Below are 21,156 nucleotides of genomic sequence, written 5' to 3'. Positions count from 1 at the left end.
CTATCTAGTATTATTATTATTAAATCTAATATTAAAGATCTTTTTAATATTTATATTTTATAAATCTAGAGATCTATTACTATTTTAACAGGTCTAAATATTACTAAAATCTTTAAAAAAATATATTTTAATACTAGCTATTTCTAGTTAATTAGTAATACTAACTTCCTATAAAATATTCTAAATATTAAGATTATAAAAGCTAATAAAGCTATTACTATTAATAGTATTAGATTAAATTATATATTTAATATATATATAAAGTTTTATTTATATTTTTCTTTCTCTCTAGATACTAATACTATATCTATCTTTAGATATATTACTATCTTAGTTTATCTAGTTAATATTACTGTTAAACTTTTTATTAATACTAAAACTATAGATTAAAAAAATATAGTTATTAATATTAATTACTAATTTATTATTATTTATTTATACTAGAGTATAACTATTCCTATATATTATAAGACTAATAATTATATAAAGCTAATTAAGATCTATTTAACTAAAAAAATTAAAATATTTTTTTATATAAAGATTAAAGTTTTTATATTTATAAAATCTATTATCCTGTCTAATAGAGACCTAATTTTTAAATTAAAAAAGTTAATAAAATTAGATCTCTATATCTATACTTATCTAGTTAATAATAATATATTTTTTATTAAAGCTTCTAACTTAATTTTTAAGATTATTATTCTATTTAATTATTATTATCTAGATACTATTAATAATCCTAAGTTTATATTATATTTTTAATCAGGCTTAAAGTTATAGAATTAATTTTTATATATCTAGTTATCTTTAAGTAATATTTAACTATAATAAAAAAACCTGATTTTAATATTATCTATACTACTTTAAAAACTAGTAATAATTATCTATACTATTAATATATTAAATAATTATTTATTAATATTTATTATATCTCTATTAAATATTAACTATTTATTAAAACCTATTAGAATATTACTAAACTACTTAATAAAAATAATATATTATTAAAATATATCTATACCCTGTTTAATAAAGTTATTATCTATATTAAATATTTTAAAGCTATCTTTTATTTTACTAAGTTTATATTCTATTATAATATCTAGAGTATTAATATAAATATTAATTCTATTATTTATATTCCTAAATTTTAATAGATAGAAGTACTATTAAAAGAAGACTAGGAATATTATATATTTAAATCTAAAATCTACTAAATATCTCTAAAAGATTAAGCTATAATTCATAAAATTCTAGACTCTTTATATAAAGCTAGTAAGCTTGAACTTATTACTATTTATATATTTTTTAGTTACTTTATATTTATTATCTAGTATACTATATTTAATTACTAAATTTAAAAGAGTAAAGAGAAAGGTTATATTATTATTAATTTATATAATATAAATAAAGAAGCTAAGCCTGATTAATACTTAATACTAGTTTAATAAGAAATTATAAAGCTAGTTTATAGCTATTAATATATTATTATTATTAATACTTATAAATTCTTCTACTAATAGCTATTTTATTAAGATTACTAAAGATAAATTATAATTATTAATTACTATAATTAAGAAATCTTTAATATTATTATTATAGATTTAATTAACTTTATACTTTATATCTAATACTAGATAGATTTAAATTTAGTAGAATTTAAAGTTTTTTATTAAACTTATATTAATAATATAATTATTATCTCTAGTAAATTTAATAAATATCTCTATTATCTAAGTCTTATATTCTAATATCTATAAGATCTAAATATTAAGATTAAATTTATAAAAGTATTTATTAGATTTCTATCTATTTAATTATTTAAATAATAAGTTAATATTTTTAGCTTTATTATATCTATTAAAAAGCTTAAAACTATTTTATTATTAAAGTTCTCTAGTATTCTATAAAATTTTAAATATTATTTTAGATTAACTAGCTGGTTTTATTATTAAATTAAATATTATATTATATAGAGTAAATCTTTATAATTATATAAAATTAAGCTTTTAAAAAATAGTCTATTAAAAAGCTATATCTATTAAGAATATATAAAGTATATTATTATTACTAAACTTATTACTATTAAATTATTATTATTCTTTAATTTATAAAATAAGCTCTGAAATCTCTAGTTTCTTATATACTTTAATCCTAAAAAGTAATTTTATATTAATATTAATACTTCTTATATTATATATAGAGTTATAGTTTATTATATTAAAAATAAATATACTAATTATTCTATTTTTTTATATAAATAAAGATTCTATCTATTCTATTCCTAAGCTATTTACTTACTAGTATTAAATATAATTATTAGCTAATTAAATTTAAAGTTTTTTACTTTATATAAACTATTTATAAAGTTTATTATTATATTAAATTATTAAAATATTCTACTATTATCTATATTAATTATTTATTAACTATTAGTATTTTAAAGTAATTATTATTTTAATCTATTATTATTAAGAATCTTAATTATTAATTAGTTTATACTAGTTAATATTTATAATAATTTAAGCTTATTATTTATTATAAATCTGGAAGGGCTAATATTATTTCTAATACTTTATTATAATTACTCTTAAAATATTTTACTATAGTAAAATATAATATTTAGATATAATTCTTAGACCTTAATAGTTTATATATTTAAATATATTATATTTCTATAATTATTAAAATTACTGATAAGTTTAAAAAGTACTTAAAGAATAAATATTTAAATAATTATTATATTTTATTAATCTTTAATATTTTAAAGAATAGTATTAATACTAAACTTCTCTATATAATTAAAGATAATCTCTTATATATAAAATATTAAGATATTATTAATAATCTTAAAAATAATATTATTATTATTAATAAATTCTAGATCTATATTTTCTATTCTATAGCTTATAAAATTTTTAAAAAGATTTATAATTAATATAATTACTAAGACTTTAAGAAATATATATAGAATATAAAAGATCTTACTATCTATAAAGATTAAAAGCTTTTAAAAGAGTATATTTTATATTATTTATTTTATAATACTAATATTAAATAAAAATATAAGCTCTATAATAATCTCTAATTAATTAATATTATTCCTATATTATTTAATATAATTACTATAGATTTTATAATTATTTTATCTCTAAATATTTATAATACTAATAATATTTTTTATATTATATATAAAAATAAAACTGGATTTAATACTCTATTTATTATTATTAATAAATTTATAAAGTATATTAACCTGTTTTCTAGTTAAACTATCTTTAATATTAAATAATAGAGTATACTAACTATATAATACTTATAATTTTATAATTAGGGAATATCTTACTATATTATTTTTAATTAAGATTAAATTTTTATTTCTAAATTCTAGAAAGCTATATATAAGACTACTAGTATAATCTAGTATTATATAGTAATATATTACTCTTAAATAGATAGTTAATCTAAATAAATTATTTAAATTATTAAAATAATATTTTATTATAGCTATATATTTAGTTACTATATATAGCTAAGTTTTTTATCTAGTATAATCTTAATAATTAATAGTTTTTATAATACTATTATTAATAAGATATTTTATTATCTACTATTTAGTCTTAATCTATATATTTCTTAGTATATACTTTATTATTTTTTTAAGTAAGATTTTAGCTTCTATTTTAATACTAAAGAGATATATAAGTTTATTTATATCTAAATAAAATAAGTCTATAATTATTACTATATATCTATCTTATTTAAATCTAAAAGTTAAGTATATCTTTATTTATATAAAGAATATAATTTATTTATTATTATTAGTATTATCTTAAAATTAGAATTTTATTATACTAGACTCTTTACTATTACCTGTTATATTAGATATTTTATATATAAGCTATCTAATTTATCTAACTCTTAAAAAATATATTTAGTTATTTTAATTACTTAACTTAAACCTGTATCTATAAATCCTAATCTATATAGATATAAGAATATAAAATTTTTTATTATTCTTAATACTTATTTTCCTAAAGACCTTAACTATTATAAAGTTAAATATATATTTAATTACTAAATTTATCTATATAGTTAAAAGTATACTCTTTTTATTAAATACTATATTTAATAGTTGGGCTATAGCCCTGAGTATAATTAATAAATTTAAAAGAAGAATTTTACTAATATTAAAAAAATTATTACTTAATTTAAATTATTTTATAATCCTAATTATAATATTTAATATTTTATTTATTTATTTATCAAGCTTAGCTCCAAGTCTTTACTATTCTATTTCTATTATTTAGTTACTATATATATTTAACTATAATAAAGAAGCTTGTTGAGTAATCTCCAAGCCTATTCTATTATATTTAATTCTATTATTAAATTCTATTTATAGTTAATAAGGCTGTTATATTCTTGAAAATCCCTATATCTATAATAATGCCTGTCTTTTATTGCCTTTTATTATCTTATTATTATAGTATATCTATTGTCGCCTTACTTTGCTTGACTTAAGCTAGTACTAATTCGGCTTAGCTAACAGTTAGTTAGTTATTCCGGACCTGCTATTTCTGCCTGGCCGTCCACTTCAATTAATGGATCATCTTTCCCAACAACTTCAACTTCTACAAAGATTTATAAGTAAGAATAAATAAGAATATTATATAGAAGAAATCTTAGATTTAAAGATCTAAAATTCTATAAAAATACTAATTAAGTAGATTAGTTAATAAGAATCTACTAAAAAATCTACTATAAATCTATAATACTTAAATTTTTATAAAAATTATTTTATAAAGAGAGAAATAACTAATTTAATTCTAGTTAATATAGATAGAAAGTTATAAGACTAGCTATAAAAAAATATTTTTATAATATATATTTATTTTTTTATCTTATTTCTAAGCTATATAGATATTTATAGAAAATTTATTAGATTTTAAATATAATTTAATTAAAAATAAAAAAGAGATTATCTTAAAATTTTATCTTTTAAGAAAATATTAAATATATTTATAAAAAAAATAGTTATCATATCTCTCTCTAATTCTATCTAAAATATAAGCTATAAATAGAAGTAATACTAAGAAATTATAATAAATACTATACTCTAAACTAGTAGAAGATTATTAATTTATATAAATTATTAAAATAGTTTTTATAGCTAGATTTTTATAACTAATTACTCTAACTAGTTAAATCTATAAAAGAAAATAGATTAGATAATTAATATAAGAATTTACTATTATTTATAGATTAATAGGATCTAATTATTTATCTAGAAAAAGAGTCTAGGGACTATAATAAAATATTATTAATTATATAAAGTAAATTATATCTCTATAAATAGATTAATAGACTAGATAGTAGTCTAGTCTTATTTTATTAAAGTAACTAGAGACTACTAGTTTTATATTTTTTTAAAAATATTTATAATAGTAGGAGAGAGTCCTGAATAAATAAAACTATAAAAAAAAGATATAGCTAAAATATTAGTTATTATAACTATAAAAGAACCCCGGGTAGTAGTATAAAAGAGAATAAAAATAAAAAAAGATTATATAGAGACCAGGAAAATAGAAATAAATATAGATATAGATATAAATATAAAAATAAAGATTAAAAATTTTTTCTTCTTTATAAAAAAGGCCTGGTACTATTAACTATATCTTATAAAATATCTAATATAGATTTATATAACTTTTTTTATAGAAGGCTATTCCTTTTCTAGATTAGAGAAAAAAGAGAAGAAATAATTATTATTTATAAGAGTAGTAGTAATAATAGTAAGATTAAAGAAAATAGATATTATAACTAAGTATTCTACAAAGAAAATAATATTAAAATTAATAATTAAATATATAAAAAAGAATCAGAACTAATTCTTATAAGATAGATAAAGAATTTATAACAATAAATTAATATATAAAATCTATAAAGTAAGTAGCTAGATAAATCTTATAGAAAGTTAATAAATATTAAAAATCTATAAAAAAGAAACTATACTAAATAAAAAAGTTTAAATTCTTAAAGAAAAAAAGTTTCTAAAGAAGAAAAAAGATTTTTATATAAACTTTAATACTATAATATTATTAACTATAATAATAGAATTCTATAGAATTTATATAGTAGATAAAATCTATAATTTATAATAATATAAGATAATCTAGATAGATATAAAAAAGTTATTAAGAAATAATAAATTAAATATTTATAAAAAACTACTTATAGAAATATTATAAGATAATTAAGAAAATAGCTTATAAAAGATTTTAATATTATATAATAAAAAAAGAGATCTTATAGCTAGAGTATAAGATTATTATAAATAGATAATATTATATAATAGAGAAAAATATTATAAGAAATCTTATATATTTAAAACTTAGAGTATCTACTATTTAAAAGTATATTTTATAGATAATAAAGATAATAGAATATCTTTTTTTTATTATAAGAATTTTATCCTATTTTAGATTTTATATTACAGGGAGGTTTTTTAAAAAAGAACTATATATGAAAATTAGTTAACTATTATAAAGGCCTTAAGAGACTAAAATTATAAAAAAAAGATAATTATAAGATCTTTATAAAAATATTAAATATTTATAAGTTTTATTTTATAAAGAATATATACTTAAAACTTTAGTATTAATCTATGAACTATTTTTTATTCTTAAAATCTAGCTATTATAATATTATATTCTCTATTATTAGATATATTACACTCTTTTACACTATTTATAATAACCCTAAAGGCCAAGGACCTTATACTATTAATCTATAAATTAATAAAGTAAAATATAAAGATTATATTATAATTAATTTATATAAAGTAAATAAAAAGTTTAAATCTAACTATTATCTTATATCTATATAATATAATATTATTAATTTTATATATAGCTATTATTTTATCTTAGTTATTAATACTACTAAATTCTTTTATTAATAATCTATTAAGTATGTTTATTAAAAATATCTAATATAAATTACGGGTCAGCCAGTTATTATAGGTCAACTGCCTACCCTATTAAATTCAGCTATGTCTAAGAAACTTAAAGCTATTTTTAATAATTAAATAATATATATTTTATTTAAAATTAATTATCTAGATATATAGAATATATAGTTTTTTTATAATTTCAAATTCTATAATTTATATACTTTAATAGTACTTATCTTAGTATAATTAAAAATAAAAATATAGAATTTATAATAAAACTAATATTAATATTTAATTATTTATTTTTTTATTTAATTAGATCTCTAGTTTCTTATATTAATAAATCTTTATTAAAAGTTATTTAGTATATAGATTAACTCTTTTTTTATTAATTTATAATTAATTTATAGTATAGAGATTATAATTATTTTTTACTAATTAAATTATATTATAAATTATAATTTTATAGTCTTTTATTATTTACTATAATATTTTTTTAAAAATAATAATAAACTTTTACAATCTCTTTTTAAAAGTTTCTTGATTAAAGATATTTATTATTATAATTATTAAACTATATAAAATATTACTAGTATTAAAAAGCTAGTAAATAAACTATTATAATTTAAAAAAATATAAGTATTTCTAGTATAATATTTAACTTTTAAAATACTTTATTAAAATTAAATAGAATTATTCTAGTAATAATAAAGCTATTTTAAATATTTTAAAATATAAAGATCTTTATATAAGCTTTTCAATATTTCTTTAAAAAGTTAAACTTATTAATATAATAAATTTTAAAATAGGTTTTTAAACTAGTAAAATCTCTCTATATATATATATATTAAAAAATTGAAATAATTAATATTAAAAGATTATAGAAAATAAGAAAAGTATAAAAATATATAAATAAAAACAATATTATTATTATTATATATTTTATTAAATTAAGATATAAGATAACTATTATAGTTATTTAAGATAAATAATTAATATTAGCTAATAATATAATTTATTATTATAAAAATAAAAATACTTTAAAATTACTAGAAATTAATCTTATTATTTATCTAATTATTTTAATTTATTTTATTTTTTAATTATCTAGTAAGCTATTATTTTTATATTATTTTTATATAAAGACTTTTTTAAAGATAATAGTAGTTAGAATAACCTAATTATTTATATTAATATATTTAATTATTATAATCTATTTCTAATTATCTAATTAAATAAGATATAATATACTAGATATTTTAACTCTAGAAATAATTTTAAAAGTTGTTATTAAATCTATAATAAAGCTAATTTTATTAAAATTATAAATATCTTCTTATTAAATATTATATTTATCTTAAAATTACTATAGTCATTTAAATTAAACTTTAATAACTTTAAAGTTTTTATATTAAGCTTAAAAATAGTTATATTTATATATAAAAGTACTTTTAACTTTATTTTATTATTTAATAAAGCTAGTAATTTAATTAATATTAATAAATTTTAAAGTAGTAGTTATACTAGATTAAAGAATAAGACTAGCTATTTTATATATATATATATATATCTAGAAGTAACTCTATATATATCTCTTAATATTATTTAATACATTAATGTATTTTCCTGAGTTTTAGAGAGCTAGAGATTATAATTATATTATTTTAATTAAAATTAATATTTTTTAAATTAATCTTAGAGAGGTTTATAAAATATATTAAAAATAATTATAATTTAATAAATTAAAGTAATTTCTTTTTTTTAAAATAGATAAAGTAAATATAAGTCTTCTTTCTTACTTAACTAATTTTTAATAAGATTTCTTTTATTTAGATAATATAGTAATTATTTAAATAACCGTATATTAAACAATACGTTAACTTTGGGTAGGATAGGTGGTTGACCTGTAGTGACCAGCTGACCTGTGATTTACATTAATAATTATATTTTATTATGAATAGAAAGTATTCTACATTATTATTGTAGAATATATTTATTTAATATCTTATATTCAATATTAAATAAATCTTTTATTATATCAATTTACTATATTTACTAAAGCTTATATTAATATTATTATTATTATTTTAAAAACTCTAGAAGAGTATTTTAAATATCTAGTACTAGTATTTAGCTAATTATAATATATAAATATTAAACTAGAGTTTATAAAAATATTTATTAATTTTTTTCTATATAATTTCTAGATTAATATATTAATACTCTAAAATTAATAATTTTTATAAAAAAAACTTAAAATTATATTAGTATTAAAGTTTTTATATACTCTAAAAAATCTTAAATATTATATAAACTTTATAAGTTAGTTTTAGTACTATATTAAATAATTTATAAGTTTAATTTAAAAAATTATAATTTTTATATTATTTTAATCAATCTATTATATTTTATATTGATCTAGATACTTCTAGTAGAGATTATAGAGTTATAGTATATTATATTAATAATATTAATAATTATATATAATAATATTTTAGTACTATCTTCTAGAATATATATATATTCTATTCTATTTTTAAGTAGAGTACTTATTTAAAAAAATAGTTATACTAGTCTATTAAATTAAAAATATTTTATATAGTTTAGATACTATAAAAGATATAGTATATAATTAAATCTACTAGAAAAGTTATTATTTATATTAATTATACTTCTATTATTAGTATTTTTAAAATAATTATTTATATAAATTATTATTTTAAAGAATCTAAATCTATATCTAGTATATACTAATTAATTTATTTAATAATTTTAGTTAATAGTATTATATAAATCTAATTATATTAATATTATACTATATATTTTATCTTAATTATTATATATTAGTTAAATTATTAGTATATTTATATTAAACCTGAATAGCTTAAAGACTAGTACTTAATTTAAAAATAAATAAAGTTCTAATATTAATATTAAATTTATTAATTTTAAGTCTAGAGAATCTTTTAGTAATTTAATTAACTAAAATATTAAATTAATTAATTTATATTTATTAATCTATTATTCTCTAGTATTTAATTACTTAAAAATTTTAAGTTATATTTATAAAAAGACTACTTATCTAATACTTAAGCTATTATTATAATTAAAATATTATAAAATAATAATAATACTGGTTTTTTATTTTATATTTTTAAAGATAATTTATTTTATCTATAAAAATATAGAACTTTAAATAATACTAAAAAATATTTTTTTATTTAAAAATCTTAGCTTTATATACTCTATACTATCTATAACTATTAAAATATTTACTATAATTTATAATAAATATAGTTATTAAAATATTAATAATTATATATATATATATCTCATATAGAATAATACTTACTATTATTTACTATATAATTTATTATAATTTATATTATTTATCTTTATATTAGTTAATTTAATATTTATAGATTTTATTATATATTTATTATATAATAGCTTTACTATGAATAAATATATTTTAAAGATTACTAATATATAAAGATTTAATATAATACTAGTTCTTATTAATAAATTTATTAAGTATATTAACTTAATTTCTAGATATTTTATATAAACTATTTTTATCTAGAATATTACTTTTATAAATTATTTCTATTTTTATAACTAAAAACTATTGAAAGATTTTATTTCTAACTAAAATATTTATTTTATATTAAGCTTCTAGAATGATTTATTTAATAAAATTTTTAGTATTAACTAGTACTACTTTAATATATATTATTTTCAATTAAATAAATAAATTAAATAAATAATTTAATAAATTAAAATTATATTTTATTATATTCATATATAAGAGCTATTTTAGTTAAGCTAAATATCTATTATTATTATAATTATTAATAAAATATAATTTTAATTTACTAAAACAAGCCTTTATAAATTTTTATTTAATATAAAGTTATATATTTTATATAATATTTTAAAAAATATATATATTTGAGTAAGATTTTAATATTAGATTAAATATAGAAAAAGTAATAAAATTTATTATAATATATATAAAAGTTTTATATAATTAAAAATATTTACTAGTTATATCTAGCTCTTGTAATTTTATTTATTTATATTTATACTATAGATATAAGTTATCTATTTTTTAATATTTTTTATCTAAATTTAATAAGTAATATACTAGTTCTTTTACTATCACTAAATTGTGAGGCTGTAATACTAATATAGCGGTTCTCTAGGGATTATAGAGATATAATATATAATTAGTAAAGAATAGATTTATATTTAAATAAATTAATTACTAGCCCTCTTAGCTAAGAACTAGTAATATAATATATATCTATATATTATATAGTAACTACTTGGCTGCTATAATATATCTTAAATATACTTATATAGTATTTATAAATAATAATATATAATAGTTATTTCTCTCTCTTAAGTAATTATAATCTTATAATTAGTTATTTCTAACAGGCTCTATAGTTAAAATATAGAATAAAAAGAAAGGAATCTAATAGTACTAAACTTAGCTTTATAAACTTAAAATTAAACTTATAATAAGTATCTAAAATTAGTATATTATTATTTTATTAATATAGATAGTTTTAGTAATATAAATAAATATTATATAGCTAGTATTTATTATAAATAAATTTATATATAATTTAGTAATATTATAATATTAAAATATTTTTTATTTTTTATTTATTTTTTCTTCTTTTCTTTTCTCTCTAGATATTCTATTTTTTATTACTATAAATATTTCTTTATATTTATATAACTTATTAATTAATTTCTTTTATTTTTATAATTATTTTAATTTTATAAATCTTATTAATATTTTTTTAGATTAAATTAAGCCTTCTAGTATTATATTATAGATTAATATAATAATATATTAATTTAATAATAGAAATTTTATATTACTATTTCTTAATTATATCTTAAATAATTATATTAGTATTTAGTATTTAGATTCTTTTAATTTTTATAATTTAAATAAACTTTTTATTAGTTATTTTACTTAAGAACTTATAAAAATATTATTACTAAAAGTTTTATCTATATATAGTATATCTATACTCTATTTTTTTAATTACTTAGTTTTTTATAGGGTTTTATTTAATTAGTTTAAACTTAAAATATATTATTTTATATATTTTTTTATATTAATTTCTATTTTTAGTAGTTATTTTATTTTATAGATTATATTAATATTATTATTAGGATTCTTAGTATTTTATTATTATTCTATAATATTTTACTTTCTTATTTCTAGTTTTTAATTAGTCTAGCTTTATAATTATTTTTATATTTAGAATCTTACTAATATAATATTTTTAGATATTACTATATAAGAAATCTACTATTACCTATACTATTAATATATATTATATATATAAGATATATTTTATTTATTTTACTATAAATATTTTCCTGGAAATAAGTCTTTTTCTAGTTTTTTTATCTATATTTATATTTATATTTTTATTTTTATTCTTATTATTTTTTTATATTTTTTTTTTTATATTCTTAGCTCTCTCTTTTATATTATTAATCTTTTATTCTATATCTCCTACCCTGGCTGTTATATACTATATATATATCTCTTATAGTAAGCTTTATTTATTTATAATATTAGATAGCTCTTTAGAGTAGTATAATATTTATTATTATAGTAAATATAGTATCTAGTTCTATAGTAAAATAGATATTTTAATTTTTTTATATTAAATCTAGATTATTTTACTAATTCTCTTTTTTAAAACTATAGAATAATTATTATTAAGATATATTTATTACTAGTAAGATATTTCTTTAGACTAGTATTATTAGAAATAACTATAATTTACTAGAGATTATTATTTATTATTATATATTTTATTCTTATAAAAGAAATAAAGATATAATTCTCTTTATTACTAGCTAGAATAAAAACTCTTTTCTAGACTATTTATAAATATTTTTATTTATATTTATTATATTTTTATTTAATATCCTGTAATTTTATACTTAGTATTCTAGTACTATATATTTTAGTTATAGTATTATAGATTATTTATTTCTAAAAATCCTCAGGAGAGGTTCTCTCTAGAGATTTCTATTTTTAAAAAGTCTCTAGAAAGAGTCTTCTATAAAGATTTATATTTTTAAAAAGTTTCTAGGAGAGGCTCCCTGCAGGAATAATAAATAGTTTTTTATTTTCTATATTTTTTTTTTTAAATTAATAATTCTCTTTCTATAATTTAGGATTTTATATAATTTATAGATATTATAAGTCTTTCTTTTTTATACTTTTATAGTAGATATTATTATTCTTTATAGATATCTAGTATAATAGTATCTTTAATATAATTAAATAGTTCTTATATATTATAGCTAGAGTTTTATCTATATTATTAAACTAGGAATTAAAGTTATTCTTTATATTAATAATCTATAATTATATTTTTAATTTTATATTCTTCTTCTTTATTAATAAATAATAATTTTAGTTTTAAAGTTATATAGAAATCTCTAGTATATTTATAAAATAAAAAAATATAGAATATATTATAGAGTTAGTATATTTTAAAATATAGATATAATTTATAAGATTAATATTATATATATATAATTTTAAAAGATTCTAGATACTAGTTACTTAATTTATAGTTTAATCTAGTTTAGTTAATATTTCTTATATTTAATATAATAAAGTTATTAACTATAAACTTTATATTTTTAAATTTCTTATTATATTATTTTTCTATAGTTTTAATTATATTCTCTAGCTATTTAGCTAGTTTTTTATATTTTTTTTAATATATTCTAGTATATTTTATATAATACTTTTTCTGGATTTTTAATATTAAGTTAAAATTATAGCTAATATTTTATTATTATTTTATTATATATAAATTATATAATTAATAGTTATTATAACTAGTTATCTTAATTCTAGTTTATATAAATACATAAATAATATTTTATTTATTTAATTTTAATATTTAATTTATCTATTTTTCTATAGATATTATATTACTAGTAGTTAACTTATAATTTAAGATAATAGTGGATAGAGTATTAATTAAAATATATTTATAAAAATATTATTTTTATTATTAATTATATTACTTAGAACTCTAATATATATAGATATATATAATAAGAATTATAGTAATTTTTTTATAAAGATACTCTTTATATATAAAATATAAAGTATATATTTTCTTTTAGTATTTTATAGAGAATAGTCTAGTTATAAAATTTATTATTATTTAATCTATAAAGTCTTTTAGTTATAAGAGTTTATTTAGTAAACTATAAGATTTATATTAATATACTATAATCTATTAATATATGTTATATTCTTTAATATAGTTTTTAATTTCTTTACTTATTATTAACTAGTAGTATTCATACTTAATAATTTTTATTATTTTTTTCTATCTAGATATCTATCTTATAAGTTATTATAGTTAATGTAAATTACGGGTCAGCTGGTCATCATAGGTTAACAGGTTACCTTACTGAATTCAGCTATGCCCAAGAAACTTAAAGCTATTTTTAATAACTAAATAATATATTTTTTATTTAAAACTAATTATCTAGATATATAGGAGATATAGTTCTTTTATAATTTTAAATTTTATAATTTATATACTTCAGTAATACTTATCTTAGTGTAATTAAAGATAAAGATATAAAATCTATAATAAAGTCTATCTTAATATTTAATTATTTATTTCTCTATTTAATTAAGTCTCTAGTTTTATATATTAATAAATTTTTATTAAAAATTATTTAATATCTAGATTAACTTTTGTTCTTTATTAATTTATAATTTATAATATAGAGATTATAGTTATTTTTTACTAGTTAAACTATATTATAAATTATAATTTTTAAAAGTAATAATAGATTTTCAAAAAAATTTAAAAAAATTTTAATTAAAGATATCTATTATTATAATTATTAAATTATATAAGATATTATTAATATTAAAAAACTAGTAAATAAATTATTATAATTTGAAAAAATATAGATATTTCTAGTATAATATTTAGCTTTTAAAATATTTCATTAAAGTTAAATAAAATTATCCTAGTAGTAGTAAAATTATTTTAAATATTTTAAGATATAAAGACTTTTATATAAATTTTTAGATATTTTTTTAAAAAATTAAATTTATTAATATAGTAGATTTTAAAATAGGTTTTTAAACTAGTAAAATCTATATATATATATTTTAAAAAACTAAAATAATTAATATCTAGCGACTATAAAAAATAAAACAAATATAAAAATATATAAATAAGAATAATATTATTATTACTATATATTTTATTAAATTAAAGTATAAGATAACTACTATATTTATTTAAAATAAGTAATTAATATTAATTAATTATATAGCTTATTATTTTAAAAATAAAGATATTTTAAAACTATTAAAAACTAATTTTATTATTTATCTAGCTATTTTAATTTATTTTAATTTTTTAATTATCTAGTAAGTAGCTATTTTTATATTATTTTTATATAAAGATCTTTTCTTTAAATATAATAATAATTAGAATAGCCTAATTATTTATATTAATATATTTAATTATTATAATCTATTTCTAATTATCTAGTTAAATAAGATATAATATACTAGATATCTTAACTCTAGAAATAACTATAAAAATTATTATTAAATCTATAGTAAAGCTAGTTTTATTAAAATTAAAAATATTTTTTAATTAGATATTATATTTAACTTATAATTACTATAGTTATTTAAACTAAGTCTTAATAAATTTAAAATTCTTATATTAAGTTTAAGAATAGTTATATTTATATATAAATATACTTTTAATCTTATCTTACTATTTAATAAAATTAGTAACTTAATTAATACTAATAAACTTTAGAATAGTAGTTATATTAGATTAAAGAATAAGATTAGCTATTTATATATATATATATATATATCTAGAAGTAACTTTATATATATCTCTTAATATTATTTAATATTTTAGAATATTTTCCTAAGTTTTAGAGAGCTTAAGATTATAATTATATTATTTTAATTAAAATTAGTATTCTTTTAACTACTTTTAAAAAATTTTATAGAATATATTAAAAATAGCTATAGCTTAATAAATTAAATCTTCTCTTCTTACTTTACTAATTTTTAATAAGATTTATTTTATTTTAGTAATATAGTAGTTATTTAAAGAATTATATGTTAAATAATATATTAACTTTAGGTGGGTAATCTATTAACCTGTAATAACTAGCTAACCCGTGATTTATATTAATTTTAAAGATTTTTATAGAAAGTATATTAAAATAATATATATATAATACTATTTAGTTACTTCTATAATTTTTTTAAAAATATATTTTATTTATATATCTACTTTCTTTTTTTAGATTTATAGTTTATATATTTCTCGAGTTATTTATAGGGTTTTTGATCTATAATATAATAAATCTAGGAATAAAATATTATTAATTTTTTAATTTAATATATCTAATATAAAAATAGCTTTTAATTATTATAAATTGGTACAAATTATTATAATTATAGTAAAATTTAATAATATATAAACTATTTTTAAAATAATAGTATTATTTATAAAAGCTATTTACTATTATAAATAATTTCTAGTTATATATTTTATAATATATCTATATACTATTTAGTTTTTTTTAAATAAAAGATTATTAAATATTAGTTTTTATTCTTAAGCTTCTAGTTTAAGATACTTAAAACTATATATTTTAATATATTTATATAGATTTTAATAGATAATTTTAAGTTATAATATTATAATAATAACTGTAAGAATATTTTAAGTTTTTTTTAATAAGTATAATTTTATATCTTTTTTTTATTATTTTATTTAATAGAGTTATAATCTTACCAAATATATAAATAAACTAGTAATAATGATTAATAAATTTAAAAAATTTAATAAATAACTAGATTTTTTTTTTATATTTTATAATACTAGCTAGTTAATTATTATTATAATTTATTTAATTTTTATTTCTATATTATTTCTAGTTATTATAAATTCTAGAAAATTAATATAATTTATATAAAAAATATATTTATTTATTCTTATATATAACTTAAATCTTTATACCTAATATCTTTATTGTATAAAATTTTATTAAATTTTATATTATTTTTTTATAAATATTCTTTATTATTTACTAGTTAATACTTTAATTTAATATAATTAATCTTTCTATAATTATAATAATCTAGATTATTTTTATATATTTTTTTATTTTTTTATTTCTTTTTAAATATTAAGATAGTACTTATAACTTTTATTATAAATTTATAATTTTTTATAATTATTTTTATTATTATAATCTTTTTTTTGAGAAGTCTTATATACTATTTATTAATATATATTTTATAAATTAAAGTTCTTCTAAAACTCTTTTAATTATTTAATTATTAAAATATATTTTTTATATATATTATAATTCTCTAGTTTTTATAAATATTATACTATTTTTTTATAAATCTTATTATATATTTTAGAGTATAAGATAGCTTTTTAAATTTTATTATTTAATAATTTAGTTAAATATTATTTAAATTTTTTAAAATATTATATAAATTTATATATTAACTAGTATATTTATTATTTTATATTATAGTAATATATTATTACTTTTTATTATAATATTATTAAATTCTTAATTATATATAATAAGATACTATTAAAGTTAGTTTATATAAAATTTTATAATAAAGTTATATATATTTCTTCTTAATTATAGAATCTAGATATTATTAAAAATAATAATATATAATTTATTTTTGTTTATTTATTTAATAATTTTTTATATAGAAATACTAGTCTAGATATTTATATAAATTATAATTTATAATTTTTTTATATAAAAATAGTCTTTTGAAAATCCTATTTTTAATTTTTAGAATTATTTAATCTTAAAGATTAATTATTTTATAATATTCTTAAAGAAAGTTATATTATAAATTAAATATTTTAAAATAGTATTTCTATATTTATATATATAATTTTAATATATATATTTAGTTTTATTTCTAAAGTTTTTTATTTCTTTTATAGTAATATTGATTTAATATATTATATACTTATTTTTTCTTTTTAAAGAAATTTTTTAATATTTTTACTAATTTATAGATTTTTTTTATTTTATATTAAATTTTAAAATTAGAATAAATTCCCTTTTATTATTTTAAAGATTAAATATAATTTTATAATATTATTTATTTTTTTATTATTTCTTAATTTTAGATTTTTTTTAGATATAGATAGATCTATATTATTATATTATTTTATATAGAAAGAGCTATTTAATTTTATATATTATAATATTAGAGTTATTTCTAAGTCTTAAATTTTATTATAACTATATATATTAGATCTTTAAGAAGAATAGTAATTAAGATTATAAAACTATAATATTAATATAATAGCTCTCTAGGAATTATAAATATATAATATATTAATAAGAAATAAATTTATATTTAATAAGATTAATTATTAGGTTTTTTCGTTAAGAACTAGTAATATGATATATATTTATATATTATATTATAGCTACTTAGCTACTATAGTATATCTCAGGCATGTTTATATAGTATCTATATATATTAGTATATAATAATATCTTATTCTATTATAAGTTATAAGTTACATAATTAATCTTGGCTAGTTATTCTAATTCTGATATATATATATATATAAGTATTTAATTCTAGTACTTTATTTAGCTATTTATAAATAATAAGAATTAAATTATTTAATTTTTTATTAAAAAGTATATAATCTAGAGAAAATAATACCTAAAATTATAAATTATACTAGAATTAATTAAAAGAGAAAAAACTATATAAATAAATTATAATAAATAATACTATATAAAGAACTAGCTACTCTAGAAGTAAAATTATATAAAAATAATAAAATAATATTAGTAGGTGTAAAATTATTAATCTAAAATAATTAATCTAGATTACTAATTAATCTATATTTCTAAATTATTTTTGAGAGTATAATTATAAATAAAATAGGTTAGAAAGTAAAGTCTTTATAAATACATAAACTAGTATTTATATATAAATAATTATCTTAAAATGTTTTTAAATGATATTAAATAATATTAAAAAATACAACGAAGGTAGGTTATGTTTAATTATAAAATAGATTTGAAATTAAAATAAAACTAAAAAAGAAATTAAGGAATCTATTATATAGAAAATCTTTAATAAAATATTATTATATATAATAGATAACTTGGGATTTTCTAATAATAATTGATAATATTATATTATATTGGAAAATAATTATATAACCAGTTAGTGTGTAGATTTTTATAATATTTAAAAATTTTAAAGAATACATAACACTATTTCTAAGTAATTAAGTAAAAAAGTTATTATATATAGATCTATAACATAAATTAAAAATAAATAATATCATATTAAATAATTATTATAATTTTTATTAAGATATAGCTAGCCTATAACTGCCAGTGCTGTGGGTCAGCTACATGGCAATTGACAAATATATATATTAAAATCCTAGGTACAACATCAATAATAAAAATAGTATGTTTAATAAGTACAGTATTACACATTTTTCTGATATCTTATGGATTGTAATCTAATAATAAATTTTATTATAATTTAACCTATAAGGTTTTTTAGCTATAAAAACCTATTTCACATCACACCGTGACACCACGATATATACTAATTTTCTAACTGCACAATGACTGCACATGGGTCTGTATCAATACCCGTATCTGACCAAATATTAACATGTCCTTTACCTAGGTCTTTATGGCTACCGATAACATTTTCATATACCGTGGCAACCCGCATGGCCTGCAGGCGGCTTCCACATTCGAGAATAGTCAGCCGAACCTGTAATGTGCACAACAGAGCTGAAATATGATGGTAGAAGAAATCCTCCGGACGGAAATTTCCAGAGTCCATCATAAATGGCGCAATATTTTCCGGTGGCACCAGTGCAAGTTTCGGCTCGAAAATCCGGACACTGCGTGACGTGGTTCCACCGTGATACTCCTCCGGCGAAACATATGGCGGATTCGAGATAAGAACATCAACCTGGGAATTGGGGACAGCGAAGGGTCTGGATATATTAGTCGCACATCTCATCCATTACCAATGGCCTATAAGTGTCATACTCGAGTATATTTTTGTGTTGAAACCCGATGTCTGTCAATGCACGTTGCGACAGCTTTCCCAGACGGACATTTCGCTCGGCATTTTTTTGTGCCAAGCTAACAGCTGTAGCACTGATATCAATGCCGACAATCGATAACTGTGAAAAGTGGCGAGAGAGGAGAGAATGCAGGAGCAGTGGTATACACCCAGTCCCCGTGCAGAGATCCATGATACGCAGCGACGCCTTTTCTCCTCCCCCCGAGCCGGAGAATTGACCCAATATCAACTCCGCAGCGTGGAGGGTAATAGCTTCTGTTTCATGCCTGACGGCGGGGGGGTTAGGATACATCTGACGGCAACGAGGATCGGATTAATTGGAGTATTGATACCTTGGAATCAACACACCCCTTGTACATTTGATGTCAAGTTCCCCGAAAGGCTGATCCCCCAGTATGTATTGGAGAGGTACACCCCTTGACCGTGCCAGGCACATTGATCTCAAGAGATTTCTCCAGCCATAAACTCTATGGTTCGTCACATTTCGCCGATAATTTGACATTGATCGCACAATACATAGAGCTCGTTCATACAGCCATTGCAATTCGTTTTTTGCCGACGAAAGCGATCGGCACTCCCTCAAGAGGAGCGGAAGAAGAGGATTCAGTGTATATGCTTGGAGTATGGCCACTGTTGCAATCCGGGGCATTTGGTCAGGCGCGCTACCACGGCGAAATCAGGAAATATGTTATTATGCTTTCATTAATAGCAAAGAGTGTATTGGAGTGGCTTGGGCAAATACAAATCCGGGTGGGTGCGTTAGCTGCTGCCTTCATGGCGGTTGCACGTCACCAAATCAGTCACTCAAGCCGAAAGTGCTGAAGTAATCACATTTCAGATAACTTGACCAAGCAACCACTACCACTTTAAGGATTAACTAAATAGGTAATTCCTAATTTCTCATAATATTAAGATAGATAAAAAAATATTCTAATTATAGAGATTCTAATAATTTATATATATTATAGTGATGCCTACCTGTTATAGTATATTTATTATT

At 15.3% G+C, this 21,156-nt stretch overlaps 1 protein-coding gene across 1 annotated transcript; it reads right to left on the bottom strand.

Annotated features, from left to right (window-relative positions):
* Positions 1–618: 618 nt before the first annotated feature.
* Positions 619–20,946, bottom strand: ASPVEDRAFT_152932 (uncharacterized protein; the record flags this gene model as incomplete). The annotated part of the gene is made up of 4 exons (XM_040808331.1): positions 20,120–20,946; positions 19,742–20,064; positions 10,308–10,316; positions 619–632 (listed from the first exon to the last, which is right to left on the bottom strand). The coding sequence occupies exons 1-4, from the start codon at positions 20,446–20,448 to the stop codon at positions 619–621; spliced, it is 675 nt and encodes a 224-aa protein (XP_040670352.1). The 5' UTR covers positions 20,449–20,946.
* Positions 20,947–21,156: the final 210 nt, after the last annotated feature.

Source organism: Aspergillus versicolor, assembly GCF_001890125.1.
Source record: "Aspergillus versicolor CBS 583.65 unplaced genomic scaffold ASPVEscaffold_8, whole genome shotgun sequence".
NCBI lineage: Eukaryota > Fungi > Ascomycota > Eurotiomycetes > Eurotiales > Aspergillaceae > Aspergillus > Aspergillus versicolor.
The sequence above is the reverse complement of the archived record's forward strand: the minus strand, read 5'-3'. Positions and strand labels throughout refer to the sequence as shown.